This window comes from Rhipicephalus sanguineus, unplaced genomic scaffold (assembly GCF_013339695.2).
Source record: "Rhipicephalus sanguineus isolate Rsan-2018 unplaced genomic scaffold, BIME_Rsan_1.4 Seq480, whole genome shotgun sequence".
NCBI lineage: Eukaryota > Metazoa > Arthropoda > Arachnida > Ixodida > Ixodidae > Rhipicephalus > Rhipicephalus sanguineus.
This window is the reverse complement of record NW_023615345.1, coordinates 433,305-450,233: the sequence shown is the minus strand read 5'-3', so window position 1 is coordinate 450,233 and position 16,929 is coordinate 433,305. Positions and strand designations below refer to the sequence as shown.

At 46.8% G+C, this 16,929-nt stretch overlaps 1 protein-coding gene and 1 pseudogene across 1 annotated transcript; both read right to left on the bottom strand.

The window, feature by feature from the left end:
• Nucleotides 1-9,665: 9,665 nt before the first annotated feature.
• LOC125756692 (uncharacterized) lies at nt 9,666-10,258 on the bottom strand (the record flags this gene model as incomplete). Its single annotated transcript, XM_049411596.1, is given in 2 exon segments — nt 9,666-10,004; nt 10,007-10,258. Coding segments are annotated over 2 exon segments (591 nt in total), but the record flags the coding sequence as incomplete, so codon positions are not given.
• A 30-nt stretch (nt 10,259-10,288) lies between these two features.
• Nucleotides 10,289-11,058, bottom strand: LOC119377494 (uncharacterized; annotated as a pseudogene).
• Nucleotides 11,059-16,929: the final 5,871 nt, after the last annotated feature.

Genomic DNA, 16,929 nt, shown 5'->3' with positions numbered 1-16,929 from the left:
GGTCTAAGATCGCCACCTCGCGGTGTGTTAAGGCATTGACAAAATTGAACTATTATTGAAAACGCGGCGAATGGGACGGACGTGTAACGCGTTGCAGGTGCTAATCGCGCAGGCCACAATAATGACGAATTACTTTGCTTTAACGCTCCCAGAGAGCAATACCACCCCGCCGACCGGGAGAGTGGTAGATATAAAAGGCGCGTTTGTAAAGCTTCTAGAGGTCTTGGCTGTGGCGCGTGGATAGCGTGCCCGGCATCTGTTGCTGCGACCGAGGCGGTCGTGGGTTCGATGCCCGTTGGCGAACTTCTTTTCTTTGACATCTGATCGTGTAAATTTTTTCTACGTCATTTCCCGGGACGGAAATACGTCACCTGAAGTCTTGGTGACCCCGGCATAAAAACCTTTCGTGTTAAAAGAACAACGTTTGCCAGCTGCTTCGGACAATCGCAAAACAAACCTCCATGTTTCCTGCTCGTCAAGGGCCTCATATTTAAGGTGCACTGGCTCACTTCTTTTTTTATTTCAGGCAGCTAAACAAACTGTAAAATACTAAAATACCCGCTGCGGTGGCCTAGGGGTTGCGGTGGTTCGGTCGCTGTCCTGAAAGACGCGACTTTCGATCCCGGCCGCGGCGCTCGCCTTTTAATGGAGGCGAAGTGCCCCGTGTACTGTGCGATGTCAGTGCACGTTAAGAACCCCAGGTTGTCGAAATTATCCGGCGCTCTCCACTACTGCCTGCCTCATAGCATGAGTCGCTTTGAGACGTTAAACCCCGTAAACCAACCTACGTAAATCTTAATATCGAAAAAATGTCCATTCATCGGCGGGTGAAGAGGGATTCGGCCGACCGCAGCAGCAAGCACATACCACGGGGCACCATGCCTTTGTCTGTGACATCCACAAAAATGACAACCGAGAGCTGCGCCGCTTCGTCGCAATGCGTCCGACTATTATGCTTTATTTTCCTCGCTTCTTGATCTATTTGCAGAAAGTAGTATTGGCCTTTTCGCTTATGTTATGCCACATGTTGCATTCGCTGATGAAGTCTTGGCCAACTACTTGCAGGATATTTTATTCAAATTCACTGAGTTTTGGAGACAAGCAAATGTATAGTGGTATCAGATAAACCCAGGCAAGAGGACACTATTTTAAGTTGGAGAAATCATTACAAGGTTGTAGGAGCATGAAGGTATTTCATTTTGGAAGCCCACACTAGTTGCTCAGAATAAGTTATATCTTTATGAGCACAGCAGGGGAGCGCTTGTTTCATTCATAAACTTCATAAGTGCCTAATTTGTTGTTGATACTTAATTATTAATAGCTTATCCATCGGTTATCTGTCGGAGATAGTGTGCAACCAGGCTTCAACCACATAAATGCGTTGTCTTTGCTGCCGGGTCTATAAGAAGCACAATGTGAGGGAGTTAATTTGGATGGCAGTTTCATGTACGTAAAAGAATACTCCGATAAACACCAGGACGGCTAGACACAGTGGCCCGCCATCTCACCGCCCGCTATCTCTGCGTCGCCGCTCGTTGAGCGCGACCTCCAAAGAACACAAGGAGATTGAAGATCGCCCCAGAAGCCAGGAAAATCACTTCAGTGTCACCAGCCTTGTGTCGATCGCGGTGGCTGGAAGACTAGGCTACGGATGGCTGGTTGAGCTAAAGAAAACAAAATAAACGCTCGGTCGCGTTCCCGATCCCTGCCTGTATTTGCCCGTGTACGCTGCTGCTATACCGGTAGCAGCCGAATGACCCCGCGGCAGAACCTCCAGAAATGCAGCAAGTTGGCCTAGAGGTGAGCCCCAGTAAAGATATCGAAGTAGCTGTGTCACCTTTCGCTTGAGCGTTCACCTCCCTATAGAAAAGATGTAATATTGATGCAGGTGCAAAATCAAAGCCTCCTGTCATCGAAGCGTTCAATCGAGCTATGGGTTTCCAGTTCACGTCGCTTACTGAACTTGGCGTTTTGACTGTGAGAATTGCACTGCAGCGGAGCGTGCCTCTCGAGACGATAGACGTGAAACTGCAAGCGCCACGATTCACAGCGAGCAAGGAGAGCGACAGCTATCACTTCTTGGTTGCCCGCTGGAAGACGTTCCGTAGAAGATATACCGCGTGCCCTAACTCTCAAGTCAATGGTTCACCAATGTCTGAAGTCATCGTTTTGTTACACAAATGGAGAAGATCGAAAAGAGAGAACAAGGGTACCTGTGTCGCCTCTGTTATGCATATAATTATCCATTATGCTGACGCGCAGTCTTTGCTTTGAAATCCGTGTGGGACTACGAGCGAGAAAGCGAGCCCTACTTCTGTAGCCTGATTTGACCAGCCAACTAGAACGCCTTCAAGGTGCCGAATCTATTAATCGGGCATTGTCGAATATGGGCGCCTGTAACATAGGCGTGCGTGCGTGGTACCTGTTCCCTTCTCTAAAGGAAGGGCGCACGGCGTCTGTTTCAAATTACGACCTGTTTTTGTGCCACTCAGGCGTTTCATAATTTGCAGGACACGATCGCTACCGAGGGATCATACGCGAACGTTGTCTGCAATGCTCGAACATTGCAAGGGGCTTTTTAAAGGGAAGCTAGGAGCCATTTGCGCGGCAGTAAAAAGCGTGCGCGGCCGGCTCGGTGTCAGGCACCAACGCAACCTGCGTCAAAGTCCCGGATTTTCGCTTCGAAACGTAATAAGTACAACATGATGATACATTTTTCGATTATATAAGTTTACCTTGCTTATACCCCACCTTGATAACCAACTTTTTTTTTTTAGAGTTTTCTTTTCCAGTAATTCGTCATTTTTATTTTTCATCGCGTTCTTCCACGTTGAACGTCAGCTATGGGTTTGTATACGTCTGCGGCAGTGGGAACCGACGGTGGCGGTCAGCGTTAAATGCCAACCAAAGATCATCCATCAATGCATCCGGAAGCCTCGACTCGGCCGTATATACGGCCAGGATTCGGTGAGAACGCGCAGGCGCTGTTGGATCACGAAGAACAGCCAGCAAACATTGTGGCAGTACACCTGAAGGGATATATCCAGCTTCGCAGTCTGTGTTGGTAGTACCCGTCGCTCCGATTGGCGTTCGTCGGCGGTTCTGGGATAACACCTACTGTGTAGATAAAACCTGCAGAAAGTATTTCATAACGTAACAAAATTGCGTGTGCGAACGCGCACTTGGTGACTCAATATCACGTGGGTATGGGGACAGTAATAGGGGGCGTAGTCAGAAATTTTTGTTCGGTGGGGGAGGGGGGGTTCAACCATACTTTATGTATGATCGTGCGTGCGTTGTATGTGTGCGTGCATATATACGCAAGCAAAACTGAAAATTCGGGGGGGGGGGGGGGGGGGGGGGGGGGGGGGGGGTTGAACACCCCGCCCCCCAGCCCCCCCCCCCCCCTGCGACGCCAGCTGGACAGTAAGTGGGGTGCGCGGGGATAGCAACGCATCGGAACGTTTAGGGTCTTTGTATACCTAAAGCGGACAGGTATAAATTTGTTTTTCTTGCGTTCTGTGTAAACCCGTATTGAGGAGCATTCATACGTATCGCATCGCGGGTAACTGGGTGGAGAAAAATCATTGTGAGAAATAATATTGCGTTTTCAATGTTTAGTATGAGGTATACTGTGCACGGCTGTTTCTGTCGGCCTGCGTGATTTCATCGAATATTGTCATTGTTGATTCATGTTTTACTTGCCGTTATCATCGCTTTCAAGCAAAACCTTTTATTTGCTGATGTTCACTATTTTAACGTGTTTCGGGACTAACACTTCGAATTGGAAAAGAGAGCAGTTTATGTGTCATTTTAATAAGCGCACGCGCTCTCTCCGTAGTTCTTCGCTTTTTGGAATGACTGCTTTTATTTATTTATTATTATTTATTTATTTTATTTAGTTATTTATTTATTTTATTTAGTTTTATTTATTTATTATTTATTATTTATTGAAATACCTCAAGGACCGTACATTTTACATGAGGGGTGGGGAGAAACAAACAAGTTAGTTCATGCATTTACAAAGTGTGACTCAACGGAATTCTTGAAATGAGCATGATTGACGTGAAGGACGATGTCTGAGGGAAGATTGTTCCAGTCGATGGCAGTCTTGACAAAAAATGATTGCAGATGGGTGGCGGTGCGGGCACGGGGAGGGTATACGGCTTTACATGGCTGATGCGTTGAGAGATGCGATGAGCGATAGTCTTGAACGAACAGTGTCGTCGAATGGCTTGCCCTCCGTCTTTAATGCTAACGAGAATCTTATCGTCATATTTGTGTTATTGGAACCCCATTTTCACGCGAATGACGACGTGGTGTGTGATCGCGTGTGCTGCCGCCACCGATGGCGCCGCTTCGTGACCGCCTCGTTGTGCACGCACATCCGGCGGTGGCGGCGGTTTTTCATGCTTTGCGCAAATGAATTGCGCCGTGGCAGCCCGCAGGCTTATGCAACCAGATCCCCAGAAGCGCGAAACCTTTCTCAGGAGACCTCCGCCACGGTGCTTCCCAACTGATCGCCCCCACGCCCCCTTTGGGTCTGAAACGTGGGTGGAAAGGGGCGGCCCCGCGTTCACTTGGTTCGTGCGATCAGAGGATTGCCAGCTTACGTAACGCACCTTGCGCTCTGGCACGCGTGTGCAGCCTTTGGTTTGTTCGTGAGAGGGCCATATACATACAAATTCTCGCAATACATACTTGCCCGCTTAACGCCCGCTCCTGCATGCGCAGATCCATTATACGCGAACAGTGCGCGTATCCGAGTAATGGGCCCGCTGTAGCGGACCGTGGTTCACACCGTAAACTGAGACGTTTCCGGTATACGTAACGACAACGAAACGAAATTTACACTCAAAAGGAACCACGTCGCGGCGCTTCGATTGGCTGCGCGTATTGCGGGAGACCCCCGTTAAATATGGTTAAGCCGTATTTTCCGACATGACGTGAGAGCATTTGGTCGGTTTCCCATTAGCCGGTTCAGAATGAACGAGCTAATAGAAAAATGATGCACACTTTGGAATCTCTGCGAAGCTATATCGTAAAGCGGCTTTCGTCTGCACCGCGTCAGGACGCGGAGATCGCCACCACGCGACCGTGAATGGCGCTCTTTCCAGAGTTTGGGGCCTGTTTTACTAAGCGGAAAGCGAACTGAGCGGACACGCCAAGCACAAAGAAGACACATAGAAAACACTGCATACAAAAATTATGCGCTTGAAGGCGTATATTTGTTGAACAGGATTATTCAAGAGGTTCCTTCTTTGTTTTACACTCACCGACTCACAGCAGTTCACTCACAGCAGTGATGCAGTGTCTATTTCCTCGCTCTTGTAGTAGAACGCTTTCCTCGCATTTTCCCGTGAGCAGACGTGTATAAATGGAACGACTGTACGGGTCAGCTCCGCTCGTGAAAACGAACCGTCCCTGGCCGAAACGTCGAATAAATATCTTTTTTTTTTGCTTTTGGCCTGCACTTTTTCGTTGCTTATATATATATATATATATATATATATATATATATATATATATATATATATATATATATATCTTTAATGCCTGAATTATGAAAGCGCCGAAGAAAAAAATTGTTTTTAATTTTTCAGCTTTAAATAGCACCCTTAACTTAAATCAGCAGTTGTATTATCCAAAATGCAACTTTAATGCATACTTTTAGGTATGTCGCGAATTCGCGGCAACCGGCACTTAAGCCAATATGTAGCTCAATATAGGGATATGTTGAATGCAACGCAAGTATGGCATCCCCGCATCAATGAAGCGGATCGCTTCAGGGTGACGTATCTTGGTGTCGTCATTGTTGTTAAATCCAAGTTTGACTTTATGCCTCCTACCAATCACGTGACATCGTGTCGGCCACCGTGTGGACCCTAGACTCCGCGCCTAGTATAGCCGACTTCTTGGGAGTCGGCAGAATGACATCAAGGTGACGGCACCGAGAAATAGATCTAGCTCGCCACGAGACAGAGCCAGTCCTTTGTTCGGATTTTTTGGCGTCGCAAACAGATTGCTCTGCTGAACGATGTGATCCATGGAGGTGTCATAAAAAATTCCTTGAAATATTCAATAGGAGCTCGGGCAGTCTCACATTGAGGAAGAGCGGCTTTCCAGTGTGGTATTTCCCGCTGTTCTTGACAGTCTTTTTTTCCCATCGCACCGCATGTTTTAGAGAGTCATTAGCTAGGTTGGTCTACCACATCTTCGTCTTCATCCTCTCTGCTCGATGAAGACACTTGTGCTTGTGCATGAGAATCGGGAAAGACATCGTCGTCTTCGCTGTCACTGGGACAGCTGTCGTTACTTTTATCTTCAGGTGGCAAGCGCGTGCGAAGGCTTTTTTTTCCCCATAACATGAGTGGAAGTCCATCACGAACTTGTCATACCGGCAGTCATCGCTGACTGACTCAAATGCCGGATGTCGCGAATTCGCGACATACCACAGAAGCGAGGATTGCGCAGGAAATAACGGACTTCAAAACAACGTGACATGTCGTGTGCAACCTCTGGTATGCGTGCACACCGAAAATTTTTTATAAGAAATGGAACTTACGTCCCTCCGGCAGAAAACAACGGAAGTGAGAGCTGTCGCACGTGCTTCGCGCTCTCCGGTAACTGATACACAACACTGGGTTCCAGCTTGCAATACCTTACATGCGATGGTGTTAGATGTCTTGTACTGAAAGCTACGTTCGCCGCAGATACGTGACAGCCGCCGTTGAAGGCAGCAACGCGTTTCGTGTGTTACTTGGTCGGCGTCTTTCGGTATGTCGCGAATTCGCGACAACCGGCAGTAAAGGGATATATATATAATATATATATATATTATATATATATATATATATATATATATATAGTGCGGAGGAGGGGTGAGCTCAGGGTCCTCCTGGTAACCTTGTATAAAGGGGGGGGGGGTCATTCCCTGTACCCGCCGCTTTGGCACAGTATGTTCTGCAGTGCTGTTAAAGAGAACACCAGTCGCGGGTTCGATTCCGTTTTTCCTTCTCACCAGTTTACTCTGGTCTCTGAAAACTGAAAAAAATTAACCGTTCTACTGAACACGCCGCCGCATGATGGCTGCAGATGCGAAACTGACATGTCTTTACTCTAGAAAGCTATGATGTGGTCATCAGAACTTCGCTTCCTCTCAGATTTTCTAGAGTGACGATCAATAAGGAAATGGTGTTTGCGGCTGGCAGCGCGTGGCGTGCATGTTTCACTGTTGGCCACTTATTGTTTTATTTATTTATTTACACTTCACCTACATCGCCGTAAGGCATTGCGTAGGGGAGGTACACATGGGTAATAACACAGTTAACAATCGATGTAATAGTTACAACAACGACAACGATACACAAGATACTTTTAAGAAAAAAAAAAACACTCGAATAACAGTGAATTACACAAATTATAAACAATGACACAGTCATACATTTTTAACACCTAAACGCTTCGAGGCAACAAATCATTCTTATTGGCAGTGATATTGTGGGCATTGTTAGAGGGAAGAAAAAAAGGTTTCATTATCAGTTTCATTAACGATATCGTCCGGGAGACGGTTCCATTCCTGTATTGTTTTTACGAAGAAGGAACTGCCAAAAGAGTGGGTTTTGTAGGGGTATTCTAATATTTTCCGTGAATTATCTCGTCGATTTGAGACGTACGTTGGTGCTAAGAGATAATCAAGGGGGTTAATGGCATTTCTATTGTAGTAAATACTATGAAGAAATTTAAGCCGTAGTTTCTGCCTCCTCACCATTAGTGGCTCCCATCCCAATGTTTGTTTTATTTCTGTTATACTTGAAAAGGAACTATAGTTGTTGCTAACAAATCTGGCTGCTTGATTTTGAATTTTTTCCTGTCTGTCAATCAAGTATTGCTGATGGGGATCCCAGATTACACAAGCATAATCCAGAATAGATCTTACATACATGAGATAGAGGGTTTGTTTCACGGCCTGTGTAGCTTGCTTAAAATTTCTGCGTATGAAGTATAGCATTCTACCCGCCTTTGTCACGGTCATATCTATGTGTTTAATCCACTTACCATTGTCGGAAAAATGGACGCCCAAATACTTATAATGAGATTCTTTGATAATAATTTAATTATTGATTTCGTACGTTATGTCTACTTTACGAATCCGGTTGGTGAACGACACGCAGCAACATTTCCGAACGTTTAGACTCATTTTCCAATTTTGACACCACGTTGATATTATGCACAAATCATTTTGCAAAATTTCGGCATCCCTTCGCGATTTAATCTCCCTAAACACTACACAATCATCTGCAAATAATTTAATGGGAGAGGTAACACCATCAACTATGCTATTAATGTAAATCAGGAACAGCAAAGGTCCTAATACGCTCCCTTGTGGTACACCGGACGTAACGTTTACTGCAGATGATTTTGAGCCGTTAACTACTACACTTTGCTGACGACCGTTTAGGTAGCCGTTTATCCAAGTAATAACTTAAGGGTTTATGTTTGCAGAAAGCATTGCAAATTCTAACAGGTTGTGTGGGACGGTATCGAAAGCTTTACGGAAACCAAGGAACACTGCATCTACTTGAGCGTTACTGTCTAAGGATTGTGCAATGTAATGTTGAAATTCTACTAGCTGGGTTATACATGAACGTCCATTTCTGAAACCATGCTGAGACGGTGTGAAGAAGCTGATTGACTCCAAGAATTTAACTGTCTCACTGTATATTATGTGTTCAAATAACTTGCAACAAATTGCTGTTAGCGAGATGGGCCTGTAATTTTCGACGAGCTTTTTGTCACCTGATTTATGAACCGGGATTACGTTAGCGACTTTCCAGTCATGTGGAACAACTCCGGTATTAAGTGTAGTTTCATATATAACGCATAAGTACTGTGCAATGATGCCGTGACAGTTTTTAAGAACAAATGGCGATAGGCCGTCCGGCCCAACTGCTTTCGATGTATCTATCTGCCGTAACATGCAATCAACACCATTAATGTCAATCTCTACATCTTCCATGGAAGGCTGCGAGACTGGGAATGCCATCACATCACCAGGCGTACTTTGGGTAAAAACTGATTGGAAATATTTATTGAAAGCTTCAGCTTTTTCTTCATCGGTACATAGAGTATCACTGTGCACACTCAGAGCAGGAATGCTCATATCGTCTTTTCTACTCTGTTTCACATACTTCCAGAACTCTTTCGGGTTTTTCTTTAGCGTATCACTCAGCTGGGCAAAAATGAATCCTTTCTTATTTTTACTGCTGATTTCAGCATCAGGTTTGCGTTCCTCAGCTCTTGTTCATTAGACGCGGTACTATTTTTACGAAATTTTCTGTACGAACTTCGTGCTTTCCTAATTAACCTGCGAATGTCACCATTAAACCAAGGTTTTTGTTTCGTTTTCTTTTTTAGTATCCTACTTGGTACATGAGCTTCAACTGCGTTAAGTAGCTTATCACGGAAAGAAGACCACAGCGCTAAAGAACAACGGCTTTCTGCCAAAAGCAAGAATGTTGGGTAATACAACTCTAATTCTGCAGAAACAGAATCATAGTCACAATGTTCATACAGGAAAATTTTTCTTAGTATTGCCTGTGCTATTTGAACGTTTTTTATGCTTAAGTCTGTCACAATGGCCTTATGGTCGCTTATACCAGGAATCACCGACACAGTGGAAACAGCATTGGGTCGTTACATAAGATCAAGTCCAGAATGGCATCATGTCTAGTGGGAACATTCACATATTGAAAAAAAAAACCAAAAACACCCAAGAATTCACCAAACGAAGTATAGACTGATGACCTATTATGTGTACTACAGGTTGTCCAATCAAAATCTGGTAGGTTAAAATCCCCACTCAAAAATACACTGTCTGGAATTGACTGTACCATTTCAGAAAGCAGTGTCATAGGAGTATCACCACTGTCCGGCGGACGATAGAAACAACCAAAAACGACAGTATTTCCCTTCGGTAAGTAAACGCGGCACCACACTGCTTCGAACTGAATTAATTAAAAGAAATTTCCTCGCTAGTCCACTCGTTCGCAACAAGAATGAATACGCCCCCGCCGTGGCGATTTCTATCTTTTCTATAAATAGTGAATCCACGTGGGAAGATCTCAGTATCAGGTATCGTACTGTCCAGCCAAGATTCTGTGCCCATGATAATTTTCGCATGAGTAGTCGCCACAAGGGATGAAAACTCGTCAACTTTGTTAATAATACTTCGACAGTTCGCAAGAAGCACAGGTACGCGCCCACACGTGTTTAAAGTCTCGTTTCTTCCGGTCCTTGGATGACTGACGTCACGTCAGTCACCTCCTTGAGATCGCGCATGTGCACGAAGCAGGACGGGTTGGTTTATTTCACTGTCCCATACGAACGTCTTTCCGTTGATTGTAAGCTTATCATAGTTAAGGCGCACTCGGTATTCTTTGCTATCTCTCTTTTCCTTTGCATAATTCCAAAGAAGCCGTCGCTTTTCGCGAACAGCATGACTGAAGTCTTCAGATACACTGAATGAAGTGTTCTTAAATTTGTAAGCATTACGCATAACACTTTCCCTAGCTTTCCACCCTGAGAAACTTGCGACAATAGGCCTAGTGCGCCCCTCCGTGAAGGCACCCAGCCGGTGGGCTCGCTCGATCGGAATGTTATCAAGCTTGAGCACGTCACTGCAAATATCTTTAATCAGGCTCTCAGATTTTTCCCACGTTTCTTGGCGCTCATTGTCTGGCACCCCATAAAAAACCAGTTCAGCCGGCGGCTCCTATTTTCAAGGTCGTCAATCTTAGCCTCTGTCTTCCGTTCAGATTTTTCAACTATTTTAATGCGCTCCTCAATTACATTTGATTTTGCTATCACGCTGTCTATTTTCTGTTCTAGCTCGGTTTGCTTCGTCACTATTTCCGCAAGTTTTGCGAGCATAGTTCCTTGACCAGTTTGAACATCTAGAAGAATCTTCTCAATGTTCGCCATCTGCTCTCTTTCGGTTGTTTTCGTTTTACGCGTGATCTGATCTGGCGCTCCGCGAATCGTGAAAAGGAATCTCATTGCGGAAACTCACTTTCGTTTGTGTCGAGTGGGCGAAAGTGGCGAGTGTGTGCCCGGCATTCTGAGGAGTCCATCCTTTTCGCTCAGCTCTGGCAGCTTTTGTTGCTCACCTTCTGCCAAGGGTCACGAGATCCTCCATTTATTTAAGTACATTACGCCCGCTTAGACAAGAAAAATCTTGAGAGCGTTTTTAGTGCGCATATGGACTGTTGAGTGGCTGAATGGCCGCGCGCCAACGTTATCCTCCGGCTGACAAGTATATGACATATCAAGGCCTTTGGTGTTCCCATGTACCTGTGTTATGTACTTATCCTCTTGAAGTGCTATTACCGGCTTATAGTCTCTGTCCATTTAATAGATAATTGCATCGAACCATTTGATGCGGTGGCGGCAACGGATCGCGTTGGTATTTGATCAACATAAGGTTATAATCAGCGAAATGCATCTATTTCGCTGGTTTTCGTTTTATTTAGCCGTGGGCCAACGCGCCCAGCACATTGCGTGGTATTTTGCGGAGTCTCAAGTCAGCTGAAGTCTGAGCCCCGCGGTGGTGGGACAACCAAGTAACGAATCGACCCAGGAATAGCTGCCATACACTTGCGATTAATGGTGACGATGTTTCTTTCTTTCTAATTTTTTTTTTTTAATTTCTAGTTACACTCGGCAGCACAGTGAGGACACTTAGGTAATTCAGGAGCTTTTATACGGGCGAAAATAGGGCGATTTACTTCGCATAGGGGCTTAAATTATAGTGAGATGGCGAAGCAGCATCGGGGCTCACCAGAAATTGCTCGTGTCTTTGAGATAATCACTTGTCTTTTGAGCTTTGCCACCGTTCCTGCCCGTGTCGCAGAAAATGCGCCCGGTGGCTTTGTCCGTAATCCGGATGGATGCAAATAATAAAAATCAGGGTTCGAGCCGGAATCGAACCCATTGGCATTTTGCGTGACAGTCAAGTGTTCTACCCTGTACGGTGGCGATCAGCTGCGCAGAAACACCAGCGACGAGGAAGGAGGGCGCAGTTTCGTGTTCCCGAACCTTCTGTCCTGAATCCCGTCTCGTGTTCCTTCCTCGTCCCTGGCGTTTTTGCCCACTTTATCGCCACAGTCAACTTCTAAGATCCTCTACAAACGTCATGTCGGGTGAGGAGTCATGGGAACAGACGTAATATTGCGGGGCAGAAGCGTGGGGTCAAACCATGCGAAGTGCCGCCGCCTCGGTGGTCTGGTGGTTATGGGGCTCGATTGCAGACGCGAAGGTCGCGGGATCGAATCCTTGCCGCGGCGGCCGCATTTTCGATGGAGGCGAAAGTGCTAGAGGACCGTGTGCTTAGATTTAGACGCGCGTTAAATAACCCAGGTGGTCGAAATTTCCGGAGTCCTCCACTACGGCGTCTCTCATAATCATATCGTGGTTTTAGGACGTAAATGCCCAACAATAATTGCAAAGTGCGTAACGAGTGAGTGGTTTAAAGCTGTCTACCCATTACAGTGGGTTCATCATCATCAGCAGCAGCAGCAGCATCACAAAATCGTAGCTACGGAGGTGCGCGTATTGCCTTGGAGACGTGTAGTGGGTACATCGCTACTTCGCAAAATGGCGAATTTTCGCGTAGTGGGTACTTCGCAAGTGTAGGCGCCCTAGGGAAGTTACAACGCTGAATATCACGCGCACTCGCGTTCCACTCTTAAATGCGAAGGTTAAGCGTCCTCTTTTTTTATTAATCTTTGAACGTTCATTATTAGGTCCCGCGTTCATGAGGCGTTACGGAGCTTGCATGTCGGCCCACTAAGGGTCGTATTTTGTAGCTTGCTTTATACATATACAGAATTACTCGTGCTTCACTGCAGCTTTCGCTCCGCGGACTCGGGACTGCATAAAACGTAGAAGATTCTGAGAATGCAGAATCCTTAACGTATGCCAAGGATGTATAATGTGCATACGTATATAATACGGATACACAGAAATGCTTTCTGCCGCCTGTGGCGCCGCCCGTTGTGAAATGTGAGCCGAGCTCGCGCCCTCGATTCGCCCCACCGACGGTGCCGGCGGCTAAAAGGCAGCCAATTGTGAGGCTCCTTGATTGTCGTTGACGTTTGTGCGGCCACGCGTCCTTGCCTCTGGCTGCGGTCTCATCCCATCGCGACCCGCGAGGCAGACGCCCGCCGCATGACTCCGCGCGCGCAGGGTCAGCCTGGCGCCGCGCCACATTTTATTCCCCTATCAAAACCCCGCCAGCGCTGTTCGAGCGCGCCCCCGAGGGAAAGAAAGAAAAAAAAATTTATTGAGAAACTTTTTGTTTTCGGTGTTCTCCAAGGTCCGGCTCTCCCTGAGACACTTCGCGGGGGTCCGCGAGCTGGCGCTGTCCCGTATGCATAGTGGTCGTCTCGATCGATTGCGCCCACACAGAGGTTTGTCGTTTGGCGGCTGCGACAGCGGGGATGTTTTTATGCGCCTATTACGCCCCACGCCGCATTGTTTGTGCCGCAGACGGTCACGTTCGTCGTTTTATGCCTGGGCCTTGGAAAAATGAAATCGGCCTCGCTTTCTCGTATGCCCCGATGGTGCGTGTGTCTGTCCTTTCTTTACTATATGCGACCGGCGTTTCTATTAAATTCTGGGGTTTCACGTGCCAAAACCACGATGTCATTATGAGCAAGCCGTATATAGCGTGGGACTCCGGATTGATTTGATCGGCCGAAGTTCTTTAACGTGCGCCTAACTACTCGGATTTTAAGCGAAGCCGCAGATTTCGACGTCGTACGCGCAAAACCCGGTGCCGGCGAGCGTATACGGAAATGTGGCCCTCGACGGTCGCGTGCGTGTTTGTATGCGCCGTTTCCCACATTGTTCTCTCGATCGTGGGCATGTCGGCGATCTGCCGTTTCTCTATGGCAACCTGACTTTCATCGAGGACACTTGTTATTTCACGGTGTCACATTTCATTGTGTCCTGGATATGAACGCGTGAGCCCCGTTTTTGCCCGTAGCGACTGAAGTGTTGCGCTGATAAGCAGTGGATGAAGGTCCCGGCATGGAGGAAGAAACAGTTAGGAGGGAGCATTGCGCAGCGCGATATAAATAAATAAATAAAAGTAGCGCGTCAGGCACGCAGACGCCAAGCTTCCCTTGCTCCCATTTTCCCGGTAGGGCTCCCGAATTTTCCTGCAGGTCGCGTCATTCAAATGCAGCCGCCGTGGCCGAGAGTCGAACCCGAATCCTCGAGCTTAGCATGCAGCACCTTAGCCGCTATGCTTTCACGGCGGATTACAGGGCGTTTATATAGCCGCGCTTGTAGCATATAAAGGCGTGACACTGGCGAGGGGGTCGGCTTCTTCTTAACAGAATTTTCGTCAGTGTACAACATTATCTTGTAAGTTCGTGTGACATGTGGGTGCATACCGGGTACTCCCGCGAAAATTGCCAAATATTAATCAACACCTGTGCGTATAGCACTATTCTTGTCTCTCAGCTAGGTTACTGAATTAAGGGGACTATACTTGCTCGAGAAACTGGATTGCGTAATTGAATAATGGGAAAGGTTTCCTGATATCTCCGCCTCAACATTTTCCACTGATCCGGACTACGTGCAAGGACCACACTTTCTTCGAAGACGGGCCAACAGCCACAGTTCCGCACATGGATTCCGAGATGCCCCGGCACCGTTGTTTTGGACGCTGTAACGGTGCTCACGGAGCCTGTCGTTCAGACAGCGTCCCGTCTGGCCCACGTACCTCCTACGGCACGGCGATTTCGTACACCTCGCCTTAAGCACATGGCACAAACTCAGTGCTGCACCCTCTTCTTTCGTTCATCCGAGAGGTGGATCTGCACAGGCCAGAAAGCTTGTCAGGGACTGAAACACCACCCGAACTCTAGCACTTTCCCCTGGCTTCTTGAGTCTGTGGAGACACATCATTTCACAACGCTAGCCGAAATCCGTCCGACCAGCGTTGGTTTTATACGAGTAAATACTGCACGTGTCACGGAATATATGTCATCTCATTTGTATGTCTTGCATATTCAAATATGTAAGGTAAATAGATGCTGCAATGTTATCTTGTCATCTATGCCTTTCATCTTGACATTTATGACGTGCATGTCATGCCACTCGTGCCATGACGGCCACTCATTACAGCATGTTTGTCATGCATGCATGCACATTGTGGTATATAACGTGCTAATTAAACGCCCACGACGACTTCACGAGGTTTGTATTATGTTAATTGTGTCATTCATGTCGTGTTACAGATTACATGCATACCATTAACATTCATCTCGTGACCTGTCATTCATGTTTGCAATACACCCACTTCATGTGATGCACATTTTGGTTATATATAGCAGGTAATGAAATGAACACACTGTCATCACGATGGCACCTTGTCATGTATGTGATGACGTACATGACATGCATTCATGTTATGACGTGTGAGCTTTCGTATATGTCAACTTAATGAGGAGATTACAAGAGCACTAAGACGTAGGCGGCTAGATAGATCGATGGATGGGATACGGTCAAAGTACCTTTGGTTCGCCATGAAATGCTTCGCATATATTTTATTATCTGGAATACAGTCTGATGCATTAAGGCTTTGTTTCTTTCACTGTTAGTGCGGGTCCCTTCGTGAAGAATGCGTTTGATGAAGAAGCCATTCTTGTCGCACAGTTTAACTTCAGTTTTTCCGTAATGGTTGCACACAGCGCCGTTATCCGATTCGAAATTCGCAGTCGAGGAAAGACTGAATTTTCGTGCATGAACAGTCGACTTTGTCGCGTGGTTTTGAATGCACGGAATACTAAGTGCGCTCGCGGAGCAGCGCGTACGTGCAGACAATGAAATAACTTTGCCTTTGGCCTCCAGCTTCTCAGAGACGTCATTTGTGCACATAGTGCGTTCTCTGCCGCGTGAACGTTGCCGCATGTGTTGTAAATGCTTATGAGGAAAATCATTCGTCAGTCTACACCTGCTTGCAGACATCGGGGTTTCATTCGTTTGAGGGCCTCAGCTCGGCCTTGAACTCGTTGGTCGAAAGGGGGAATTGGCCTTTCAATGGACGCAGTATAATAAAAGCTGAGGTTCCATGGCGCATTGCATGCCGTGATTTGAGGTGCACGGAGTCAGCCATTCACTGTGAATTACCGGAATGAAGGAAGGATGCTAAGAGCGAATGCGTAAATAGGTAGGAATCTAGGAGGGCGAAAAACTGTAACCATGTTCCACATTGCGGCGAATCTGTGGCACCAGCCAACTCCGAACTCCCGTGAGCTATCCAGAGAAATCTTTGAACCAACAACCATTACAACATGAAAGCGCCGTTCCTGCTGCTAAACATCTGTTTAGAAAATATAATGGGCTATTGGATGAATGACTGGCCAGGAAAAAAAAAAAAAAGGCAAGGCTTCATTCTCAGAACAGGTGCACTGGTCTACCACATGTGTGCGTGGCCGATCTCCTGCAGTTTGGCAGCCCGGCTAGCTCGTGTGTCCTGCGGGGAATCCGCAAATCGCGATGATTGCAGTTGCATGCGGCTGTTTGGTTTTATCCTGGCAGCCCATCTGAGGTGTCCACGCCGTTTTACCCCGGCGAACGGACGGCGATTAGCGAAAGACAGCAAAGCCTACAGCGCTCTTGCGGTCGCCGTGCTCTGCGGTTAATTGCTGCCACACGGCTCCTGCCTACTTACAGTTTCTCGGAGCTGCGCGCGCCCTCGATCCAGGGATAATTTTACTCGCTCCCTTTCGTTCGTCTTGATGCCCGCCGCCCGCCTGTCTCTTGTTTACGTGCTCACGTTTCTTCGCCCATGCACTTCTCTCTGTGCCAGTTCATTATTTCTTTTTTGTTTCATGCTCGGTGCCCTTTCTTGAGCGC